General features: G+C 28.6%; 2 protein-coding genes across 2 annotated transcripts; both read right to left on the bottom strand.

Annotated features, from left to right (window-relative positions):
* Positions 1-2,862: 2,862 nt before the first annotated feature.
* Positions 2,863-11,852, bottom strand: LOC111618020 (carbonyl reductase [NADPH] 1-like). The gene is made up of 7 exons (XM_023359438.1): positions 11,809-11,852; positions 10,054-10,135; positions 9,791-9,969; positions 7,547-7,659; positions 6,181-6,306; positions 5,875-6,016; positions 2,863-2,943 (listed from the first exon to the last, which is right to left on the bottom strand). The coding sequence occupies exons 1-7, from the start codon at positions 11,827-11,829 to the stop codon at positions 2,863-2,865; spliced, it is 744 nt and encodes a 247-aa protein (XP_023215206.1). The 5' UTR covers positions 11,830-11,852.
* A 534-nt stretch (positions 11,853-12,386) lies between these two features.
* LOC111618019 (carbonyl reductase [NADPH] 1-like) lies at positions 12,387-18,991 on the bottom strand. The gene is made up of 6 exons (XM_023359437.1): positions 18,670-18,991; positions 16,915-16,996; positions 16,652-16,830; positions 14,074-14,186; positions 12,708-12,833; positions 12,387-12,543 (listed from the first exon to the last, which is right to left on the bottom strand). Exons 1-6 carry the CDS (start codon positions 18,688-18,690, stop codon positions 12,387-12,389), a joined length of 678 nt encoding a protein of 225 aa, XP_023215205.1. The 5' UTR covers positions 18,691-18,991.
* Between the last annotated feature and the right edge of the window lie 5,849 nt (positions 18,992-24,840).

Raw genomic sequence — 24,840 nt, 5'->3', positions numbered from 1 at the left:
TTATCTGGTGTAATAAAGTTACACGACGATAAAAGGATTATTTTGTATATGCAATTCAATTACAGGTAAATGTGTTCACTTCAAAATCGTGTACGAATAACAGAAAAAAGTAGAAAGTGAAAAGTGAATAGTGAAGTGTGAAAAGTAAAAATATAAAAAACAACGTGAAAATGTAAGAAAGAATTTTTGCGGTCTCGAATCATATCTCAAAGGCAAAAGATGGCTCAGAGAAATGAAACCACGGAAGAAAGTACATCTAACATTGAAGTACAAAGAAGTACATCTAACATTGCTATGAGAAACAGAAATAATCAGACAGAAGAGCAACTTGAAAATTATAGGGAAACACATCGAATTAGAGAAAGATTATGTAGAGGAAGAGAGACAGTCTTTTATATATAAAAAAACTGTATTACATATAAATGTACAAACAAATAAAAACCCAGCAAAGCGGGTACTTGCAGTTAGTCTATATATAAAAGTGGACATGTTTGTGCCTATATTTCACTCTGCAGCCAAAACTGCACATCATAGATGAATGGTGTTTATGTGCCCCAAGTCTCCCATCATACACTATGGTGGTTGCATCTTGATAGCTATAAGGGTGTGAGAGATATGGGGTTTGAAAGTGGTTGACTTCAAAAATGTGTGATGCTTCAATGAGAATGTTCCAGTTTTTTCTAGAGAGTTCCAGAACCTAGAGGTGAAATTTGGTACACAATTAGGGTATATCATGAAAATGCACACTAAGAAGGGATTTTTCGAAATTCCCCCGGGGGAGAGGGAGAGCATTAAGGCTTAACCTGAAGAACAGCTTCTACTGTATTATTTTAGATGCAATTTTTTTGTTTTTAATTATGTTTAGTCTTCATTGAGTACTTAGGCGTATTAAATTGATAACATTTCAGACATTGTTATAAATATTTTTTATATATTTTAATTTTTAAACCAAATGTTCGAACCGTTTTAAATTCGAATTTGTTATTGCATATTGGTTCGATTATAGAACGATTGTAAACGTTCCAGAAATTTATCGAATTAAAAACAGTTCATTTGATTCTCGGCAACTCTCATTATTCTCATATAACAATTACTATGGTTGTTGAAATATTGAATGTAAATAGGGTTTGCAATTTTGTTTGAAAGATATTAAAATATTTAAATGGGTGTTTTTGCTAATATTTTATCATTATCTAATGTACGTAGGCCCATTATTTATTTTTAGTTTAGAATTAGTTATACCTAGCTTTTTATATCTAGGAATCATCAAAAATTCTAATCATTACTTTATAATTTTCATTGATAAAAATTTAGGAATTTAAATGTAATATATGTCTCAAAATGTATCTATTATAAATTTATAACACTTCCCCGTGGGGGGAAATTTTTCAAAAAATTTTTTCTTAGTGTACATTCTGTTGACGTACCCTATTAAAACGCAAAAAAACAGCATCTAAAATAGTATAAATAGAAGCAGAGTTCTTTACCTTAAGCCTTAATCCTAACCATCTCCCTTCAGTGAAGGGAATTTTGACACGTATATTATATAAAAACACATGCATATTCGAATGCAGCGTTGTGCCAAAATTTCAAAGGAATCAGTAGGAACAAACGAACATTACATTTTTATTTATATAATTAGATAGAATATGACCTGCTTTAGTTCATTTTCACAGAAAAGCATAATGCCTCACAGAAAAGCAAACTTAGGGCATCGTACTCGTAGCAACATCTGTTGGACATAAAAGCCTTAACCTAGATTATATATTTTAATTTATATGAATGTTTAACGGAATAATATACAGCCTATGTCCACCCTGAGGTTCCATTCTAAATATTGGTGAAAGAAATTTTGAAATCGGATGAGTAGTTTCGGAGATTACCTGCTGCAAACAAACTTACATACATACATACATACATACATAACCTCTTTATAATATTAGTATAGATGTAATTAAGAACTAAGTCAATCTTAAAATCAATTAACATAGTTTTCAATAATTCAAAAGAAATTAAGAGTTAAAAATCAAAATGTGTACTAAAAGTTCAACATAATATATCTTTATATTATAAGTTATTAAATTTCTTTTCTTTCTTTCTGTTTTTAATAATATTAGTTGACAGGTAAGTGGGATTAATGTTACATTAAAAGTATTTAACTTGTTTTAAGCTCAATCCATCCTTTGTAATCTTTTGTAAAGTTAAATAATTTCATGATTTAAAATTCATAAAAATACTTACTACTAATACATTTTATTACTGATTCTATAAATATAATAAATCTGAATGAATTACTTTGAATTAATGAAAATGGAACTCTCTTTTATTAAATCTATATTCAAAAGATTAAGGCTTGAAATTTTAAAAAGTTTCCTGTAATTCTCAAAAAAATATATACAGTATTTAATTTTTATTTTAAAAAAATTTTATATATATAGTATACAAGAAATGTTATTTTAACAGATTACAAATTAGTTGATAAAAATTTAATTTAAAAATATTTAATTTGTACTATTTGTTATAAACAATGATTTTACTAAGATATAAAAATGTTTTACAAAATGATTTCTTTATCTTAATAAACATGGACATATAAATTTCATGTCCAATAAAAGTAAAGAAATAATTATTAATAATGTTGCATGACAAAGCGAAGTGGGACAAAACATCCAAGAAAAATTAATATCTAAAGAAACATGGGTGTGAACCATATTTTATATAACAGGACAAAAAAAATTTCCTTCTTGAAACAAATTTAACTAATAGAAATTTTGAAAAATATTTATACTTTAATATGCTATAATATACTTTAAAATATTTTTAAAATTTATTGTTTAATAGTACAAAAGTAAAAATAAAATTTTAAAAATATTTTATACCTTGATCAGGAGTTAATGGACCCTTATGGCTTGACATATCTGTATCAACATATCCTGGATGAACCTGCAATACATAATAATAATATTGCTTTTAAAAAACTAAAATTTAAATCAATCGATAAGAAAAATATATATGTAATATAAAGTTAATTTATTTCATATTTATTTTATAGTCTTATTATAATATAATAAAACTATCTTTCATAAAGAACTATTTTATAATTTCTTCCTTATTGTCAAATCATATATCTAAATTTATACATTTGCATTACTGATTAAAAAAATTTGAAAAATCTTATAATTATATATTCTGTATGTTATTATTCAAAAACATACAATATACAATTGACACCAATGTTTTCTTTCAGGATCTGACGTCAACCACACAGCATTAAAATTCTTCACAATATCATTTAGGTACAAATCAGTTGTATTTACACATCTTCAGACCTCAGGTGGAAGACTAAGAAAGCATTGTAATTAGCATATCACCTGAATGATAATTTTAATGCTGTGTGGTTGACATTGGATCCTCAAAGAAAACGTCGGCATCAACTGTATAATATACAATTGATGCCGACCTTTTCTATGTTCTTTTAATGTCATTTTGTCAGTTTTTAAGTTGTTAACTATCTGTCTCTAGTTGGATTATTAAAAAAAGGATTATTTGTACTGACCCAAATTTATTTGTATGGTCAAAATTTGATTTAACCAACAAAATTTATCCTTGGAACTTTGTTTATCATGAATTATATTAGTTTAAAGAATTTCAAGGTAGAAAGATTAAAAAGTTTTTCTGATGTCTAACAGAACAAATGCTTTTTTGTATCATTTCAAAGATATAGTCTCACTAAATTAAATGTAAGTTATAATCAAACTTTAAACATTACTCCTAATATCTATTTGCATAAAAAAAAGATTATATTATCTTTTCTCATGCAAAATTTTTGTGCATTGAATTTATTCTTAAAGTGTAAAATATTCACATATTAATTTAAATATAACATTAAAATATAATTTTATTTTACATATATTAAGAAATAATATTTAACAAATAATGAAATTTTTAATATATTTAAATGTAATTTCATATTGAGTATTATTGTTATTATTTTTTCTTAAAATTTTTATCTATTAAAAACCTTAGGAGGGATAAATCATATCATTTTAATGTACAAAGTCTGCCCTTTATAAAGAAATTTGAAGAGGATTATGTAAACATGGGACCCACATTTACATAGTCCTGTGCAAGCTACCTTGAAACAATAAGAGGGCTACTTTCAGGGTCAGATTGGTTATCTGGCAATTATGGCATATGATAGAGAGGTTAGTGCTTTCCAGAGCCAGTTAACATGGATTTGGAGTTATAGAAGAAATACATATTTTAAAAACCCCCATCATGCATGGCTTGATGGCTAAATCGTTAATGTCAACCTACTGCTCTAGATGACGGGTGACCCAGGATCATGTCTTGATGGATAAAAAAAAAAATCCCAGGAATTTCTTAGAGTGGTCAATTCCAGATACATCAGATGCTGTCCCTCACCAGCTGTCCATTGTGGGCCTGACCATATCCACAATAAGTTTGATAAAAAGACCTTAGTGACCATAAGGCAGAACCAAATCAAAAAACTTGTTGTAATTATTTATATATTGTACAGGTATACCTCGACTTACGTCGTTTCGAGTTATGTCGTTCCCAATTATACGNTTAAATAAAAAAATGCCACAAGTACAAACAAATAAATTACTGTTACAAAAATGAATTCAAACTAATAAAAATATAAAAACTTGTATATACTGAAAAATTTGTTTATAAAAATAATTAGGATTTGTCATTGATACTCATAATTACTAAACATTTGGTATAGCCATTTGTTTTTAGTGTTTTGTAATTTTTTGTTCATATTACATCAAATGTCCATTGTGGGCCTGACCATATCCACAATGGGTTTGATAAAAAGGCCTTAGTGACCATAAGGCAGAACCAAATCAAAAAACTTGTTGTAATTATTTATATATTGTACAGGTATACCTCGACTTACGTCGTTTTTCGACTTAAGTCGTTCTCCTGGAACCAATTACCGACGTAAGGCGAGGTATACCTGTATTTGATTATATTATATTCAAATTAATCTGATTACATATTTTCCCATCACACAGTATTATCTTTTCTTTCAATTAAATAAAGATTTTTTTATTTTACAAAGTCAGTTTTTAATACAATGCCATGGTGAAATTTTGTTTCTAGTCCTGGTTTGTTAAGTGTAACTCAAGATTTTTTTTTAAACTTTCAGGATTAAAACTTTTAAAATTATTATGACATTTATTGACATGCTTAAACCCAAGTGCTACATGTTTATATTATTTAATAATCATTTAAACATATAGAGCATCTTGAAATATCTTGAAAGATATAGAACAACAACAACAAAGATATAGAACAATTTTTTTTAATTGCAAAATAATAAATAGAATAGCAAAAGAGAATAATTGCAAAATATTTAAAAACAAACATATTTGTCACTGGGAGCTTAGTTTTATTAATACATCCATTATATAATACAACTAAATGAATTTAAGTTATTTCCAAACTAAATTAATTATATAACAAAATATAATAGTATATTCATAATTCAAATATATTTGTGATTGCAATGCTACATTAAAACAAAAATAATTAAAGGAGTAAGGAGTATTCATATCAATAATAAAACTTGTCTTATAATTTATTAGTACAATACAGAATTAAAACAAAATATTAAAAAACAGTAATGGAAAAATATACGTTTAAAATATTGATCTTACATTAAAAGATCAATATCATTATCTGTAAAACTACAAATCTCATTACTGTTCAAATCATTGTTTATTATAAAAACATTTTACATAATCATACAAGCTTTATACTTTTACTCTGTCAAGCTTGTTAACTGTAAAAAATGTAAAACATCTTTCATATGTTTAAGAAAATATGTATTTAAAATTTACTTACAGGATTAATAACTAGATCAGGACGAGCATCTTTGTCAAATTGTCTTTGATATATGAATGATAAAGCAGATAACCCAACTTTAGATACACAATATGCAGAATTTCCCCAACCATTTTCTTGATGAACACCATTCTTTGCATCCCTAAATAAATGATATTGATTATTACAATTAACATTAAAGCATAACATAGTTATACATTGTATAATTCTTATATAGTTATGTGTTTAGAACTATATATTATATATTAAATGCAATTATTCTAAATGTTATAATTACAATGAAACTAAATTTATTAAATAACATACTCAACAAATTTTTTCATTAATGAGCATAGTTCTTCTATTGTTAAATTTGGAGTAGAGAATTTCTTCTGAAGTTCTTCACTACCAACTCTAGATAACATTCCAGCTGAACTGGATACATTCACAACCCTAAAAATTAAATCTCCATTAGAATATTTTCAAATCTTTTTCTAGTAAAATTTTAAAATAAATGATAACAGAATATATCAGATCAATCTAAGTTTGTGCACACCTTTGTATTACCAATATTGGAAGCAGAACTTTGAATAGTCTCACAAAGTTCAATCAAGCTTAAAGAGGTTTGGTCTAGATATAGTGTAGTGTCTTTAACTAGTGATTGTTGAATTGTCTTTCAATTTCTTTTTAACACCTCTAATAAAACATTATATTCATGTGCACATCTTTTGTATTTGTTGTTATTTTTTGCTTTTTAAATAAAAAAATGCCACAAGTACAAACAAATAAATTACTGTTACAAAAATGAATTCAAACTAATAAAAATATAAAAACTTGTATATACTGAAAAATTTGTTTATAAAAATAATTAGGATTTGTCATTGATACTCATAATAACTAAACATTTGGTATAGCCATTTGTTTTTAGTGTTTTGTAATTTTTTGTTCATATTACATCAAATACAGCTATAAAGTTTTCAATAATAATAGATTTTTGTTTGTTTAATTATGGCAATGCAACACTTGGGCAATCTGCCTAGAGAGGATGCTTTCCAGGAGGTCTTTTTAAAGAAAACTGGCCCCTATTTAAGTGTTACAAAAAACTTAAAAAACTCCAACTGGCTAGCCGGTCTGAGCAAGGCGCGAACCCACGGCTTAACTCCCAGTGTTCAGGTAACGAAGACCACTAAAGTTTTTTTTTTAATTTTAGTGAAAAATGTTTATCATTATGAAAAACAAATTTAAATATGTTTCAAATTTTCAGCAGAGCTTTAAAATAATTCTATAAACAATATAAAGTTGACAGGATAGAAATTTTAACCTTTGATGTTAGTTTTTACTTTTACCAAAATTATGATAGATATTATCATAATTTTGATATAATCCAACTACATTTTTTATATTATTAATATAATAAATCATTTAAACTAAGAACATTTTTACAAGTATTCAAAAAAAATGTTTTCAGAATTATTATATTATAATCATAAATAGAAGAATTAAAATTCTATTAAATTTTAATTTACTGAAGCAACTCTTAAAATATCATTTCTCGTATCATTATCAGATTGCCATCAATTATCTTTATTAAAAATTGCTAGGGCTTGGCTGTAACTAATTAACCAACAAATGCTAAAATCTTTCTGCAAGTCTTATTTAAAACTATCTTACTTTAAATAAATAAAATACAAACCTGGCATGTGGTCTCAAAAGTGGAAACAATTCTTTACATACATTTAAAGTATCAAAAAAATTTACTCCCACTGTGTTCTCTGCTTGTTCAGCAAAAGGAGCTGTAGATGCTACCTAAATAAATAAAAAATTTTTTTACATATATAATTATCAATATAATTTTGAATTTTTAATCCAACAAGTAAAAAATATACAGACTAAAATATATTATACAATGTTAACTCATGTAAAAAATAATATAATATTTGTAATACCAAAACAGTTTTTTGATAGCATTAGATATCTATTCTAACAGCTATAAGTGATATTTTGTTTTAAATGCTTTAAAGAAAATCCAGCAACAACTTGCTTAACTTTCCCAGCAACATTTGGTGATGTCATGTTATATTTTATTAGAAACCTTTTTATATATTTAACTATTATAAAATGGCTAAAAGCTTAATTTTGAGAGTAGGAATGGGTTCTAAAAAAATTTTAAATGCTAACATAAGTAAAATCATCATTAAGTCTGACCCTACTGGAGATACAAGCAACCTTTATCTCCCCATCCCCTCAACCTTTAATCATCAAAATTTAATATCAATCCTCCTAATAAACACTTAGGAGTAAATGGATCAACTAATTGGGAAAACATTTAATCATTAGCTTATTTACCCATTCAGTTAAATGTTTGAGACAACACACAGGTTTACATTGATGAAACAATCTTCGTAATAAGACCCATAGAAATAGTGTGTGGATAGTTTATTATGGGTCACTGTTAACATTATGCTGTGTTTCACACAAGTAAAGACACTTTCAATTTTAATCTAATGTTTATTTGTAACTTATTAAAAAAAAAAAAAATACATGCAGACTTAGCTCTGCTTAAATGTACACCTCTTGTCTTTTTAACTCTGGCGCCAATTGACAACAGCACCCACTCGAGTTCTCTCTGGTTTTTGCTTACTAAATTAAATACTCCCAACAGTCACCAATACACAAATGCATAAAACCTTGATTTTTAGCAAAACCTCCCTAACTTGAAACTATAACTCTAAGTCTGAATTGTTTTTCCTTGATCAATTTGAGTTAACCATGTTCCACTGTAATTATACATTTTTAACATATTGACTTCCAAACTGAAATAAATTTTGTGTGAATTTTATTTACAGTTTATGTAAGAAAATAAGCCCACTGCCATTAAATCAAACTTGATTGTATCTAATTCAGTAACAGTTTTATTTGACTGTATCTGTTCAGTAATCTTTGCAAAATTTATGTAATAACTGCACTCCTAATGTCAAAATCAATAANGATGTTCATGCTGAGATCATCATATAGGATGAATAATCCTCTGGTAAAATATTTACTTAAATAATAAATAAGTATTTTACCTATGAAAAAAATGAATAATAAATCCGATTTAAATAAGGATTTAACAACATGTTTTTTAATTTTTGGAACCTAACCTCCCCTTTTTACACTAGTTCTTTGTTTCGTATAACATGGATTCACGTAACACGACAATTTTTTGGAACATAACTCCCATGCTATATGGGGGTTACCTGTATCTAATTCAGTAACAGTTTTATTTGACTGTATCTGTTCAGTAATCTTTGCAAAATTTATGTAATAACTGCACTCCTAATGTCAAAATCAATTAGTTATTATTTGTCTTTAAGTAAAGAAATAGTATAGTTTATAACTACTGTATGAACTAGTTATTGTTTATTGGTTATAATAGTTATTGAAGTTTGTTTTTATCGTCACAACTAGGTGCATAGATAGACACTGGGCATTTCTACATCTTTATTCAAAATATCCTATAGACCAATAAACAGTTATTGAAGTTTATAACTTAGTTCCAGATTTAACTTTTTATAGAAATGCTAGTTTAGTTAGCAAACTTTTGCATGAATCTACTTAAAATGCTTAGATGTAAACGGTAAAAGCTTAGATGTATATATTGTTTTTTTAAATATGTAGATAGAATTTTATATATATAAAAATTTAGAATAAAAATATTATTGAACTCATACACAAAACAATTATAAAAAAAATATAATTAAAACACTAATAGAATTAAGGAGTTTAACAATTTATAAAAAAGTGGGTTTATTAAAAGTAAATAAAACATAAAATAATTGAATTACTTCGAATACAGCAAAGTTTCAGTACATCAATTACATAAAAACTATAAAATCTAGCAATATTTATATATTTGATTTATTAAAATATTAGTTACATCTACTGTAATACTTACTTTATATGCAATAGCAGCATTATTTACAAGAACATCCAAACCATCATACTTCTGTTTTAAGTAGTCACGAAATTGACGAATACTCTCTAAGCTGCTAATATTTAGTAGATGAAATTTTGGTTGTAATCCCAGTTTCTCAAGTTCAACTATAGCATTTTTTCCTCTCTGTTCATCACGAGCTTTAAAAAAAATTAGAAAAATATGAAAACAAAATTCAATATACAGTATTATTATTGATTGATGAAAAATATCATATATATCACCTGTTAGATAGACATGCCCATCATATTTTTGACAGAGTGCTTTAACAATAGCAAAACCAATACCTTTGTTTCCCCCAGTTACCTGAAATTATTAAGCAGATTAACACTTCTTAAATTAATATAGATATAGTAGATTATAATATATTTTTATAGTTAAATTCATATTATGATTAATATTTAAAATAAACTTAAAAAATTTAAAAAGCATAAAAATTCTTATTTAAGATTAATAGATTTATAGAATTATTTAATTTATGTAAATAAATAAAATTTATCAGTTTTTTTTTTTAAGACAATTCACTTTATTCAAATAATAATACTGTATTCAAATACTTAAAATTATTTAATATATAAAATTTATACAATAATTCTCAACACAAAGTTAAAGTGAAATGAGCAATTATTTATTGTGATATCATCACAATGTCAAGCTGTAATTTTTAATCATACTTTTAATCTATTTAATTTAAAATATATTATCTCCACTTCAAATTAGTTGTGGCTTACCCCTGTACATCATATTTTTCCATTAACAATAGAATTGTGCTGGTCATCTATCTAACACCTTTCAGGGGTAAATTTTTTAATTGAAATAACATGACTTCTGGTGTAAACTGGATGTTCATATATAATCAGGATCTCCTGCCCTAAGGTTTCCATATCTGGCCTCATCTTTCATCTATCTGACTTCATTCTCGAGATTACAGAAAGAAAAGCAGATGGGCGGATGATAGTGGGAATTTATGTCTATAATTTTTTCAAATTGCAGCCCAACAATTTTATTAATAGGTAATGCTGAAATGTATTGCATCTTTTCAATTTCACATTTCACCATCATCAACTTTTCAAGAAATACCAGGGTGAGTTTCAGCAACTACTTAAAGTGTTCATAAAGCAAACATGTACCATACCTAACACCAGCAGAATAGAGCTGTAAAACATATTAACTCCACTAATAATCTCACACATGATAATAAAACTGTTAAGTTGTTTTTACACACACAAAACAAAACTTTAGATAGATACAAAGCACAAAAGAAACTGATACATTTATCAGTACTTTTAAATTACTTTCAAAGAGATTAAAAGTGTAGTTAACCAAATATCAATTGTTTGGCTAAGTTTACATCACTTCCTGTTTATATTGTTTCTTAAATAATACTTTATCCATTAGCACAGTGGTTCTCAACCTTTTTTGTTGATGTACCCTATTAGTCCATTAGTTGTTTCTCAAGTACCCCTTATATTTTTGTATGTAAATTTTATAATTACTGCGTTAGATGTACAGTATATAGCCCTTATAACTGAGCGCCATAAAAAACTCTAACTAACTAGACCAGTGGTATAAATAAATACATTTCAGCCATCTATATATAATATACTTATCAAATAATAACACAAGAAGTATTAATAATTTACAGCAAATTGATTAACATACGCCATTTTATAATGTAAAAGATGTACCCCTTCGATTTATGCTCGTACCCCTAGGGGTACATGTAACCCCAGTTGAGAACCACTGCATTAGCAGATAGAACTGTCAACGTTCCATTAATTTGACTAAAATGCTTAACAACTTGACAAATTGTTTGTTAAAATTATAATAAAATTAGAGGATAGAAAACACTAATAGAAATTGTTTTAAACAAAAACTGGGTGGAAACGGAAAACTCCTCTTAAATTTAACCCCACACATTGGACAGCTGAATGGATAAGTGGTTAAATTAATAATTAATATATAGACTCGGAACTTACTACAGCTACTTTAGTTGCCATTATAATGTTATTCAATTCAGAATATGATTNTTAATTGCAAAATAATAAATAGAATAGCAAAAGAGAATAATTGCAAAATATTTAAAAACAAACATATTTGTCACTGGGAGCTTAGTTTTATTAATACATCCATTATATAATACAACTAAATGAATTTAAGTTATTTCCAAACTAAATTAATTATATAACAAAATATAATAGTATATTCATAATTCAAATATATTTGTGATTGCAATGCTACATTAAAACAAAAATAATTAAAGGAGTAAGGAGTATTCATATCAATAATAAAACTTGTCTTATAATTTATTAGTACAATACAGAATTAAAACAAAATATTAAAAAACAGTAATGGAAAAATATACGTTTAAAATATTGATCTTACATTAAAAGATCAATATCATTATCTGTAAAACTACAAATCTCATTACTGTTCAAATCATTGTTTATTATAAAAACATTTTACATAATCATACAAGCTTTATACTTTTACTCTGTCAAGCTTGTTAACTGTAAAAAATGTAAAACATCTTTCATATGTTTAAGAAAATATGTATTTAAAATTTACTTACAGGATTAATAACTAGATCAGGACGAGCATCTTTGTCAAATTGTCTTTGATATATGAATGATAAAGCAGATAACCCAACTTTAGATACACAATATGCAGAATTTCCCCAACCATTTTCTTGATGAACACCATTCTTTGCATCCCTAAATAAATGATATTGATTATTACAATTAACATTAAAGCATAACATAGTTATACATTGTATAATTCTTATATAGTTATGTGTTTAGAACTATATATTATATATTAAATGCAATTATTCTAAATGTTATAATTACAATGAAACTAAATTTATTAAATAACATACTCAACAAATTTTTTCATTAATGAGCATAGTTCTTCTATTGTTAAATTTGGAGTAGAGAATTTCTTCTGAAGTTCTTCACTACCAACTCTAGATAACATTCCAGCTGAACTGGATACATTCACAACCCTAAAAATTAAATCTCCATTAGAATATTTTCAAATCTTTTTCTAGTAAAATTTTAAAATAAATGATAACAGAATATATCAGATCAATCTAAGTTTGTGCACACCTTTGTATTACCAATATTGGAAGCAGAACTTTGAATAGTCTCACAAAGTTCAATCAAGCTTAAAGAGGTTTGGTCTAGATATAGTGTAGTGTCTTTAACTAGTGATTGTTGAATTGTCTTTCAATTTCTTTTTAACACCTCTAATAAAACATTATATTCATGTGCACATCTTTTGTATTTGTTGTTATTTTTTGCTTTTTAAATAAAAAAATGCCACAAGTACAAACAAATAAATTACTGTTACAAAAATGAATTCAAACTAATAAAAATATAAAAACTTGTATATACTGAAAAATTTGTTTATAAAAATAATTAGGATTTGTCATTGATACTCATAATTACTAAACATTTGGTATAGCCATTTGTTTTTAGTGTTTTGTAATTTTTTGTTCATATTACATCAAATACAGCTATAAAGTTTTCAATAATAATAGATTTTTGTTTGTTTAATTATGGCAATGCAACACTTGGGCAATCTGCCTAGAGAGGATGCTTTCCAGGAGGTCTTTTTAAAGAAAACTGGCCCCTATTTAAGTGTTACAAAAAACTTAAAAAACTCCAACTGGCTAGCCGGTCTGAGCAAGGCGCGAACCCACGGCTTAACTCCCAGTGTTCAGGTAACGAAGACCACTAAAGTTTTTTTTTTAATTTTAGTGAAAAATGTTTATCATTATGAAAAACAAATTTAAATATGTTTCAAATTTTCAGCAGAGCTTTAAAATAATTCTATAAACAATATAAAGTTGACAGGATAGAAATTTTAACCTTTGATGTTAGTTTTTACTTTTACCAAAATTATGATAGATATTATCATAATTTTGATATAATCCAACTACATTTTTTATATTATTAATATAATAAATCATTTAAACTAAGAACATTTTTACAAGTATTCAAAAAAAATGTTTTCAGAATTATTATATTATAATCATAAATAGAAGAATTAAAATTCTATTAAATTTTAATTTACTGAAGCAACTCTTAAAATATCATTTCTCGTATCATTATCAGATTGCCATCAATTATCTTTATTAAAAATTGCTAGGGCTTGGCTGTAACTAATTAACCAACAAATGCTAAAATCTTTCTGCAAGTCTTATTTAAAACTATCTTACTTTAAATAAATAAAATACAAACCTGGCATGTGGTCTCAAAAGTGGAAACAATTCTTTACATACATTTAAAGTATCAAAAAAATTTACTCCCACTGTGTTCTCTGCTTGTTCAGCAAAAGGAGCTGTAGATGCTACCTAAATAAATAAAAAATTTTTTTACATATATAATTATCAATATAATTTTGAATTTTTAATCCAACAAGTAAAAAATATACAGACTAAAATATATTATACAATGTTAACTCATGTAAAAAATAATATAATATTTGTAATACCAAAACAGTTTTTTGATAGCATTAGATATCTATTCTAACAGCTATAAGTGATATTTTGTTTTAAATGCTTTAAAGAAAATCCAGCAACAACTTGCTTAACTTTCCCAGCAACATTTGGTGATGTCATGTTATATTTTATTAGAAACCTTTTTATATATTTAACTATTATAAAATGGCTAAAAGCTTAATTTTGAGAGTAGGAATGGGTTCTAAAAAAATTTTAAATGCTAACATAAGTAAAATCATCATTAAGTCTGACCCTACTGGAGATACAAGCAACCCCCTTTATCTCCCCATCCCCTCAACCTTTAATCATCAAAATTTAATATCAATCCTCCTAATAAACACTTAGGAGTAAATGGATCAACTAATTGGGAAAACATTTAATCAGTAGCTTATTTACCCATTCAGTTAAATGTTTGAGACAACACACAGGTTTACATTGATGAAACAATTCTTCGTAATAAGACCCATAGAAATAGTGTGTGTGTGTAGTTTATTATGGGTCACTGTTAATGTTATGCCGTGTTTCACACAAGTAAAGACTCTTTCAATTTTAATCTAATGTTTATTTGTAACTTATTAAAAAAAAAAAAATACATGCAGACTTAGCTCTGCTTAAGTGTACACCTCTTGTCTTTTTAACTCTGGCGCCAATTGACAACAGCACCCACTCGAGTTCTCGCTGGTTTTTGCTTACTAAATTAAATACTCCCAACAATCACCAATATACCAATACATAAAACCTTGATTTTCAGCCAAACCTCCCTAGCTTGAAACTATAACTCTAAGTCTGAATTGTTTTTCCATGACCAATTTGAGTTAACCACATTCCACTGTAATTATACATTTTTAACATATTGACTTCCAAACTGAAATAAATTTTATGTGAATTTTATTTACAGTTTATGTAAGAAAATAAGCCAACAGCCATTAAATCAAACTTGATTGTACTGGTAACCCTCGTATAACATGGCACTTCTATAGCACAGATTCATTCTAACACGGTTCGAGAATTGGGAACATCCCCGGTGTAGCACGGATTCACTCTAACACGGTTCGGGAATTGGGTAAAACCCTTGTAAAACATAAAATGTAATAAACGGTATATTCTTTTATATATCCGCATAACTCCACGCGAGCATTCTAATTGTTTTCATGGCTACTTTGAATGCTCTTTCAACAAACAATCCATTTAATGGTTAAATTATACAATTGGGACCTTTCTTTTGCCTCTAAAAGCTCATTTTAGAATTATAGATTCCTCCATACGATACTATCGATAGTGCAGGCACCGCCATCATTCTTTCACCATCATTCCTAAATGCCTACAAACAGCAGCACACTCCCAGCTATTAACGAACACACCCACAAACTGTTACCAGTTGATGATGTTCATGCTGAGATCATCATATAGGATGAATAATCCTCTGGTAAAATATTTACTTAAATAATAAATAAGTATTTTACCTATGAAAAAAATGAATAATAAATCCGATTTAAATAAGGATTTAACAACATGTTTTTTAATTTTTGGAACCTAACCTCCCCTTTTTACACTAGTTCTTTGTTTCGTATAACATGGATTCACGTAACACGACAATTTTTTGGAACATAACTCCCATGCTATATGGGGGTTACCTGTATCTAATTCAGTAACAGTTTTATTTGACTGTATCTGTTCAGTAATCTTTGCAAAATTTATGTAATAACTGCACTCCTAATGTCAAAATCAATTAGTTATTATTTGTCTTTAAGTAAAGAAATAGTATAGTTTATAACTACTGTATGAACTAGTTATTGTTTATTGGTTATAATAGTTATTGAAGTTTGTTTTTATCGTCACAACTAGGTGCATAGATAGACACTGGGCATTTCTACATCTTTATTCAGAATATCCTATAGACCGATAAACAGTTATTGAAGTTTTTAATTTAGTTCCAGATTTAACTTTTTATAGAAATGCTAGTTTAGTTAGCAAACTTTTGCATGAATCTACTTAAAACACTTAGATGTATATATATATTGATTTTTTAAATATGTAGATAGAATTTATATATATAAAAATTTAGAATAAAAATGTTATTGAACTCATACACAAAACAATTATAAAAAAATGTAATTAAAACAATATTAGAATAAAGGAGTTTAACAATTTATAAAAAAGTGGATTTATTAAAAGTAAATAAAACACAAAATAATTGAATTACTTCAAATACAGCAAAGTTTTAGTACATCAATTACATAAAAACTATAAAATCTAGCAATATTTATATATTTGATTTATTAAAATATTAGTTACATCTACTGTAATACTGTACTTACTTTATATGCAATAGCAGCATTATTTACAAGAACATCCAAACCATCATACTTCTGTTTTAAGTAGTCACGAAATTGACAAATACTCTCTAAGCTGCTAATATTTAGTAGATGAAATTTTGGTTGTAATCCCAGTTTCTCAAGTTCAACTATAGCATTTTTTCCTCTCTGTTCATCACGAGCTTTAAAAAAAATTAGAAAAATATGAAAACAAAATTCAATATACAGTATTATTATTGATTGATGAAAAATATCATATATATCACCTGTTAGATAGACATGCCCATCATATTTTTGACAGAGTGCCTTAACAATAGCAAAACCAATACCTTTGTTTCCCCCAGTTACCTGAAATTATTAAGCAGATTAACACTTCTTAAATTAATATAGATATAGTAGATTATAATATATTTTTATAGTTAAATTCATATTATGATTAATATTTAAAATAAACTTAAAAAATTTAAAAAGCATAAAAATTCTTATTTAAGATTAATAGATTTATAGAATTATTTAATTTATGTAAATAAATAAAATTTATCAGTTTTTTTTTTTAAGACAATTCACTTTATTCAAATAATAATACTGTATTCAAATACTTAAAATTATTTAATATATAAAATTTATACAATAATTCTCAACACAAAGTTAAAGTGAAATGAGCAATTATTTATTGTGATATCATCACAATGTCAAGCTGTAATTTTTAATCATACTTTTAATCTATTTAATTTAAAATATATTATCTCCACTTCAAATTAGTTGTGGCTTACCCCTGTACATCATATTTTTCCATTAACAATAGAATTGTGCTGGTCATCTATCTAACACCTTTCAGGGGTAAATTTTTTAATTGAAATAACATGACTTCTGGTGTAAACTGGATGTTCATATATAATCAGGATCTCCTGCCCTAAGGTTTCCATATCTGGCCTCATCTTTCATCTATCTGACTTCATTCTCGAGATTACAGAAAGAAAAGCAGATGGGCGGATGATAGTGGGAATTTATGTCTATAATTTTTTCAAATTGCAGCCCAACAATTTTATTAATAGGTAATGCTGAAATGTATTGCATCTTTTCAATTTCACATTTCACCATCATCAACTTTTCAAGAAATACCAGGGTGAGTTTCAGCAACTACTTAAAGTGTTCATAAAGCAAACATGTACCATACCTAACACCAGCAGAATAGAGCTGTAAAACATATTAACTCCACTAATAATCTCACACATGATAATAAAACTGTTAAGTTGTTTTTACACACACAAAACAAAACTTTAGATAGATACAAAGCACAAAAGAAACTGATACATTTATCAGTACTTTTAAATTACTTTCAAAGAGATTAAAAGTGTAGTTAACCAAATATCAATTGTTTGGCTAAGTTTACATCACTTCCTGTTTATATTGTTTCTTAAATAATACTTTATCCATTAGCACAGTGGTTCTCAACCTTTTTTGATGATGTACCCTATTAGTCCATTAGTTGTTTCTCAAGTACCCCTTATATTTTTGTATGTAAATTTTATAATTACTGCGTTAGATGTACAGTATATAGCCCTTATAACTGAGCGCCATAAAAAACTCTAACTAACTAGACCAGTGGTATAAATAAATACATTTCAGCCATCTATATATAATATACTTATCAAATAATAACACAAGTAGTATTAATAATTTACAGCAAATTGATTAACATACGCCATTTTATAATGTAAAAGATGTACCCCTTCGATTTATGCTCGTACCCCTAGGGGTACATGTAACCCCAGTTGAGAACCACTGCATTAGCAGATAGAACTGTCAACGTTCCATTAATTTGACTAAAATGCTTAACAACTTGACAAATTGTTTGTTAAAATTATAATAAAATTAGAGGATAGAAAACACTAATAGAAATTGTTTTAAACAAAAACTGGGTGGAAACGGAAAACTCCTCTTAAATTTAACCCCACACATTGGACAGCTGAATGGATAAGTGGTTAAATTAATAATTAATATATAGACTCGGAACTTACTACAGCTACTTTAGTTGCCATTATAATGTTATTCAATTCAGAATATGATTCTTTTAAGTGTGTGTGACAAATGTGGTTCTTCCGTTAGAGTCAATTAACAATCCACTCAGTTGTGATATCCAACGCCGAACAGCTGTACAGTACACTACCAACAGCACTCTAACCTTGCAACCAACAGTTACACGTGTTTCAGAACCACTACTTAAATGAGAAACCTTGCGATAAATGTTGCCAATCACTTCTTTCTAGACGCTAGAAATTAAAGTTTTTGTTTCTTTTAAAATTTCATAAAAATTTTGTAAATTTTTTCCGAATGCAAGTTTTTACTCACATATAAATAAACGAGTTGAATCGAATGATTCGAATTAGTGAAAACAGAGTCGGTAGATTATCTGCTGGTGTTCACTACTTGCTAAAATCAACTAGAGACAAATGTTACCTCCAGGGGCACTGCAATCACTACAAGAGTTCAAGGTCTATGTAGACCTTGCAAGAGCTTGGCGAGATCGAATCGCCATGAGGTCGAATGTTTTTTTTTATTGAAAGATATATAACCTTCGAGTTAGATTTCATAATTTTTTATATGAATTTTATTATAAGAATGAAAAAGTTTTATTTAGATTCCAAAACCAGGTTTATGGATAAATAGATGACAACGAACAAATTACCAATTACTGTATTAAATTGTGCTATTATTGCTATTGTGTCAATTTATTATATATACAAACAAATTATATTATACATATCAATAATAATCATCATTATTTGAGCTATTAAAATTTACTTCAAGTAAAAATTTTTCTGTGATTTTTACTTTCAATTGATGAAATAAATGATTGATTAATCGTTCGAGTGAAAAAATGCAACCGACAGGTAACAAAAAAATGAAAAATCTGGAGGTCAAGTATGACTTGTGAACAGCTTTGTCGCATCCTATCATCAATGTAACAAACACTAATTTAATATTATATTCATTATTGAAAAATAAACACCCTGTTTGGTTTTGTTAATTATACACATACTTTGCTTTTTGTTCAGTACATCAATTGGCAAAGCTTATGGCTCGGATATAACAAACTACCTCGAGATTCGATGTACGTAAACATCTCTGGTGCAGCATCTCAAGGTTTTGTTGTCAATATATTTTTCATTCATCACAACCGAGTGATGTAATAGAGTTAACAGTAGAGAATAAACAATGTAAATCCCTAAATAATGTAGAATAAACTTTAACGTTTTTGCTGCAAAATAATCATGATCTAATAATTCACTATCAGTATGATATGATCTCAATAGGACAGGTTCGGATTACAAACCAAATTTTGTAAATGTTCTTCCAGTCGTAATTGGAAGTGTGTATCTTGAAAATCTAATGATTAAGTATATTAATGATTAAAATAAAATTAAAAGGCAATCAATTAGATGAACAATATTTATTCAAACATAGTCTACTTAATTATAAAAAAACACAACACTTGTACAAAACTATAAAATAAAAATAAGCTAATCAGTACTTATCAATTTGTATTTTTTCATTAAGCCATGCACTTTTAAAGGTAATTAACTTTCGAAAATATTTTCAAAAATTCAAACGAAATAATAAAAATAACTTTTAAAGTCAAACTAAAATTAAAATGAACTTGTTTGTGTTTCTTAGTGTAACATATAAAATATTTAATCTATTTATTTTTACAGGGTGGGTTAAAGTGTACCTACTTTAACCCACCTAAAGTGTACCTACTTTAACCCAGTCTAAAGTGCCGCCAAAGTCCCCAATGGCGGCACTTTAGACTGTTCGTGCTCCCGGCAGACTCCTCCTGGAGGGGAGCCGCCGGCAGGCCGCCCATTGTTTAACGCTACTAGTTATTGATTCACGGTAGTTCTTGAACAAAAGAAAAAAAAGGAAACGTCTACTGAAAATGTAGTTAACCTAACCAAACCAACCTAACCGAAGCACCGCCATTGGGGTTACCTAGGACCTAGGTACACCGAGTGTGGCATTTTGTGGTGGCATTTCGAATTACACAAAATCATTTTTTTTTTACACTGGCACTTATTTGTAGTACATAAATCAGTTCGGCCTAGGTCAAACTAGTTAAGCCTAAAGTATTTAGGCCAAACTAGATTATCCTAGGCTAAACTAGTATATCCTGACATGCGTAGGATAAACTAGTTTGGCCTAGGACAAACTAGTTTGGCCTGAAATCGGGTTTGGCCGGTAACATATACAATAAAATATTGTTTAGATCCTAATAAAAAGACATTATAGTTAATGGCTACAGTGCAATTATTCTATATAAGCTTGCTCTTTAATGTGATGAAAGTTTAATGTTGTTGTTTGGAGCTATAAGATACAATAAGAGTGCGACTATACAGATGCGAGCGAGCGAGAATATGTAGCGAGAAGAGGCGAGACGCGATAAATATTAAACCCTGTCAGATATGTGCGAGAATCAGAAATTCGCTCTCGCCAGCGTCATTTCTCGCTTCTCGCTTGTGGTTGGTTTTCCTTTGCGAGAACTATCGCTCGCAAATAAATTCGCGTCTGCATAGTCGCTCCCTAAAGCTTTTCTATCTGTCGTCCCACCTTCCTTTAAGATTAGATAACAAACATACATTATTGTGAGATAAGCAGAGGGCCAGAGGGACGACCACTTACACTGCACAGATTGTTAAAACTCGATCTCTGCGTCGGTGGATGGCTTAGGAGGGCAAAAAGTGAGTGGGGAGGTCGCGAGCACATGGACAGGTGTCTTCACGGGAAAAGGATCGACAGGTCGACAGGTTAACAAACAGAACATTTATTGATTAGCTAAAGTTAACATACAAAATTCGGTTACAAGTCTGACTAAACGCTACTCGATTAAATGCGATAAAATGCTACTCGGGGGAGAGAGTTCACAAAGTTCTAACAAATACCTCTATGTCAGTGGTTCCCAACCTTTTTTCATTAGCGTACCCCGTGACATGTCATATCTCTAGATTGTACCCCTTGACATGTCATATCTCTAGATTGTACCCCTTGACATGTCATATCTCTAGATTGTACCCCTCATTTAAGAAATTTAGTGAGTACCCGTATTGTTAATTTTACATATTGTAACTTTAAATTAAAAGTAAATGAAAAAATGTATAATAAAGTTGTGATTGTTGCAAGGAACATCTTTTATCTAATAATTTTTAATACTATTAGTTTGTGATACATAATATATTATTTTTTCTGCCAGAATAACTAACTTTTTTCTGTACCCCTAAACAACCTATCGCGTACCCCTAGGTGTACGCGTACCACAGGTTGGGAATCGCTGCTGTATGTAATAAGATTGGAGGGGATGGCTGAGGTATGACGGTCGTTTGTCTTCTAGGACGGGATTCCGTTCCTGAACATGGAGATCGACGACACAAGTACAGAAATAACTTCCGTGGGTTGGTCCGCCCTATGTTTCCGGTAGCTCCAGCTTTTATAGCGTTAGTGTAGGAAAGCCGTCCGTTTGTTGACGATGACTTGCATTTCATGACAGCTGAGTGTCAACTTTCCCACCTAACTGTTGATAGTTGGAGGAGACCTCTGCTCCGATACTCCGCGAGGAGTTTTTCTATGGGGGATGTTTACAAAGTTTCAATCAACGAAAAAAATGTTTCCTTTCATGTACAAAATTCCCACTCAAATCCGCGGTCTCACATTATTTATGGTATTATGTTTTCGTGAGCTCTTCCTAGATGGTTCTTCATTTGTTGTTAGGCATTGCGTTGATCGTTTATGAGGTACAGACTTACTAATGTACTGTACGTACTTAGGAGAATCACGACATGACACAGATATGTTCGTTTTGTAAAATTACGGCAACACAACACTTGAACGACCTGCTTAGGGGGATGCTTTACGGGAGATCTTTTTAAGAGTAACTGATCCCTATTCGGGCGTTAACTCTTCGTTAAGTGAGGGGTCTTTTTTAGGGCTCGTTTTTAGTTTGTATTCGCTTGTGCCAGTAAATATACGTGGCTGTCACAAAGGGTATAGCGTGCCTGACAACATACGAGAGTTACTTGCATGTTGTCTTTTTAATAAGTTTTCTCTCTGTAGTTTTTGCTTAAAAAAAATAATATTTTTTATTATTATTTCGAGGTGAATCAATAATTTTTTCTACAAAATTTTATACTTTAGAGTTTCAATCCGAAAAATGCAATTATGAATAAGTTTGTGATAAGAGAAGGAAAAAGAACTACCGGTAAACAATCTGAAAATTCCGAGCAATCGAACCAAAATTACAAAAACGCGATATACCAACTGCAAGTACTACTAGCAGTCAATTTGTTGCATCCAAAAATTCACCAAAACGCCGTTCCTATCTAACCGAATATTTAAATTTTGGCTTTTATTTCTGCTGCAAGGAATCAAATCAATTGCCTTTATGTTTAATATGTGAGCAAACGTTTAGCAACAACTCAATGAAACTCTCTCTGATAAAAAAGACATTCAGAAAATGCTCATTCCAATTTTAAAGATAAACCACTTAGTCATTTTGAAGGAAAAAAAATTTATATAAATAAGTAAATTAATGAAATCAACATATACGACCCATCGCAAAGAATTATTACAAGCTTCATTGAAAGTTAGTTATCGTATTGCTCGGCAAGGTGAAGCTCATGCTATGGAGAAAATTTAATAAAACCTTGTGTCATTGACATTTGTCAAACACTATTCGGTCCTAAAGAAGTGACAAATATAAAACAATTACCACTTTTTAATGATACTGTAAAAACACGAATTGCAGTTTGTGCAAACGATCTTCTTAATGAACTTCTGCGGAGAATCAAGTTATCTGCTTATTTTACGTTACAGTTAGATTAAAGCACCGATGTCAGCGGATTGGCAGTACTTTTAGTTTTTGTGAAATATCAGTACAATGATGAGCTTTGCGAAGATTTGTTAATGTGCGACGACCTAAAAAATACAACTACGAGTTGTGATAATTTCAATAAAATCGATGATTTCATTCGAAGTAATGAAATACATTGGAAAAAGTGCATCCACATCTGCACTGATGGAGCTAAAGCTATGCAAGGTCCAATTTCTGGTGTAGTTGTAAGGGTTAAAGAAGTGGCATATCCATCTTGTTCAAGTAGCCACAGTATTCTGCACAGAGAAAATTTAGTGGTAAAAAATATTCCTCGGTCTTTAAAAGACATTTTTAAGGCACTAATAAATATACAAGTAGTTAACTTTGTAAAAAACAGTGCGTTAAATACTAGACTTTTGAGGCAGATTTGTACTGAAATGGGTAGTGATTACGACTGTCTACTATTTAATACATAAGTACGTTGGTTGAGCCAAAGGAAAAGTATTGACGAGGATATATGAATTACGTTCTGAAGCATTAGCATTTTTAAACGAACGCAAGGGTGAAGTTCAGAAGAAATCAACTAAGGAAAAAATACAACTACACATTTGATTTTATGATTTCCAGCTACACTTTACAAGGTGTAGCATATTTGTGTGACATATTTGATAAACTTAACGCATTAAATTTATCACTGCAAGGAAAAAATAATAATATTTTCGCTGCCAATGACAAAATTTCTGCGTTTAAGATGAAAATTTCAATGTGGAAGAAAAAATGTAAGGCAGGAGAATTTGACATTTTTGATAAATTGAGTTCTTATCTTTTAGAAAAAAAGATTCTCGTTGATACTGATTTAAAAAAAAAAAAGCTATAATTCAACATCTTGAGGATCTGTTGACTTCATTTAACAATTATTTTCCTGACGATAATGAAATTGAAAATTATATGTGGATAGCAAATTATTTTTCTACAAATAAACAAAATTATAGCTTGTCAGCAAAAGAAGAAGAGCAACTGATTGACATTTCTACTGACACGACATATAAAGAAATGTTTTCTACTGTATCTTTATAGGTCATTTTGGGCTGGTCTAGAGAAAGCATATCCAAACATAGCCGATAAAGCTATAAGAAAACTTTTACCATTTGTACAACGTATTTGTGCGAATGCGAGTTTGCCAAATACTGTGACACAAAAACTAAAAAAAGAAACAGGCTTGACACATCAGCAGACATTCCCTGTCAGTTAACAACGTGGGAACCAAATTTTGAAAAAATTGCTGAAGATTTATCGCAACAAATATCCCCGTTAAATTTTGTTTATCGTT

This window comes from Centruroides sculpturatus, unplaced genomic scaffold (assembly GCF_000671375.1).
Source record: "Centruroides sculpturatus isolate CEXI.00-Female unplaced genomic scaffold, Cexi_2.0 scaffold47, whole genome shotgun sequence".
Lineage (NCBI taxonomy): Eukaryota > Metazoa > Arthropoda > Arachnida > Scorpiones > Buthidae > Centruroides > Centruroides sculpturatus.
Note: the sequence above shows the minus strand (reverse complement) of the source record. Positions and strands in the feature narration are given on the sequence as shown.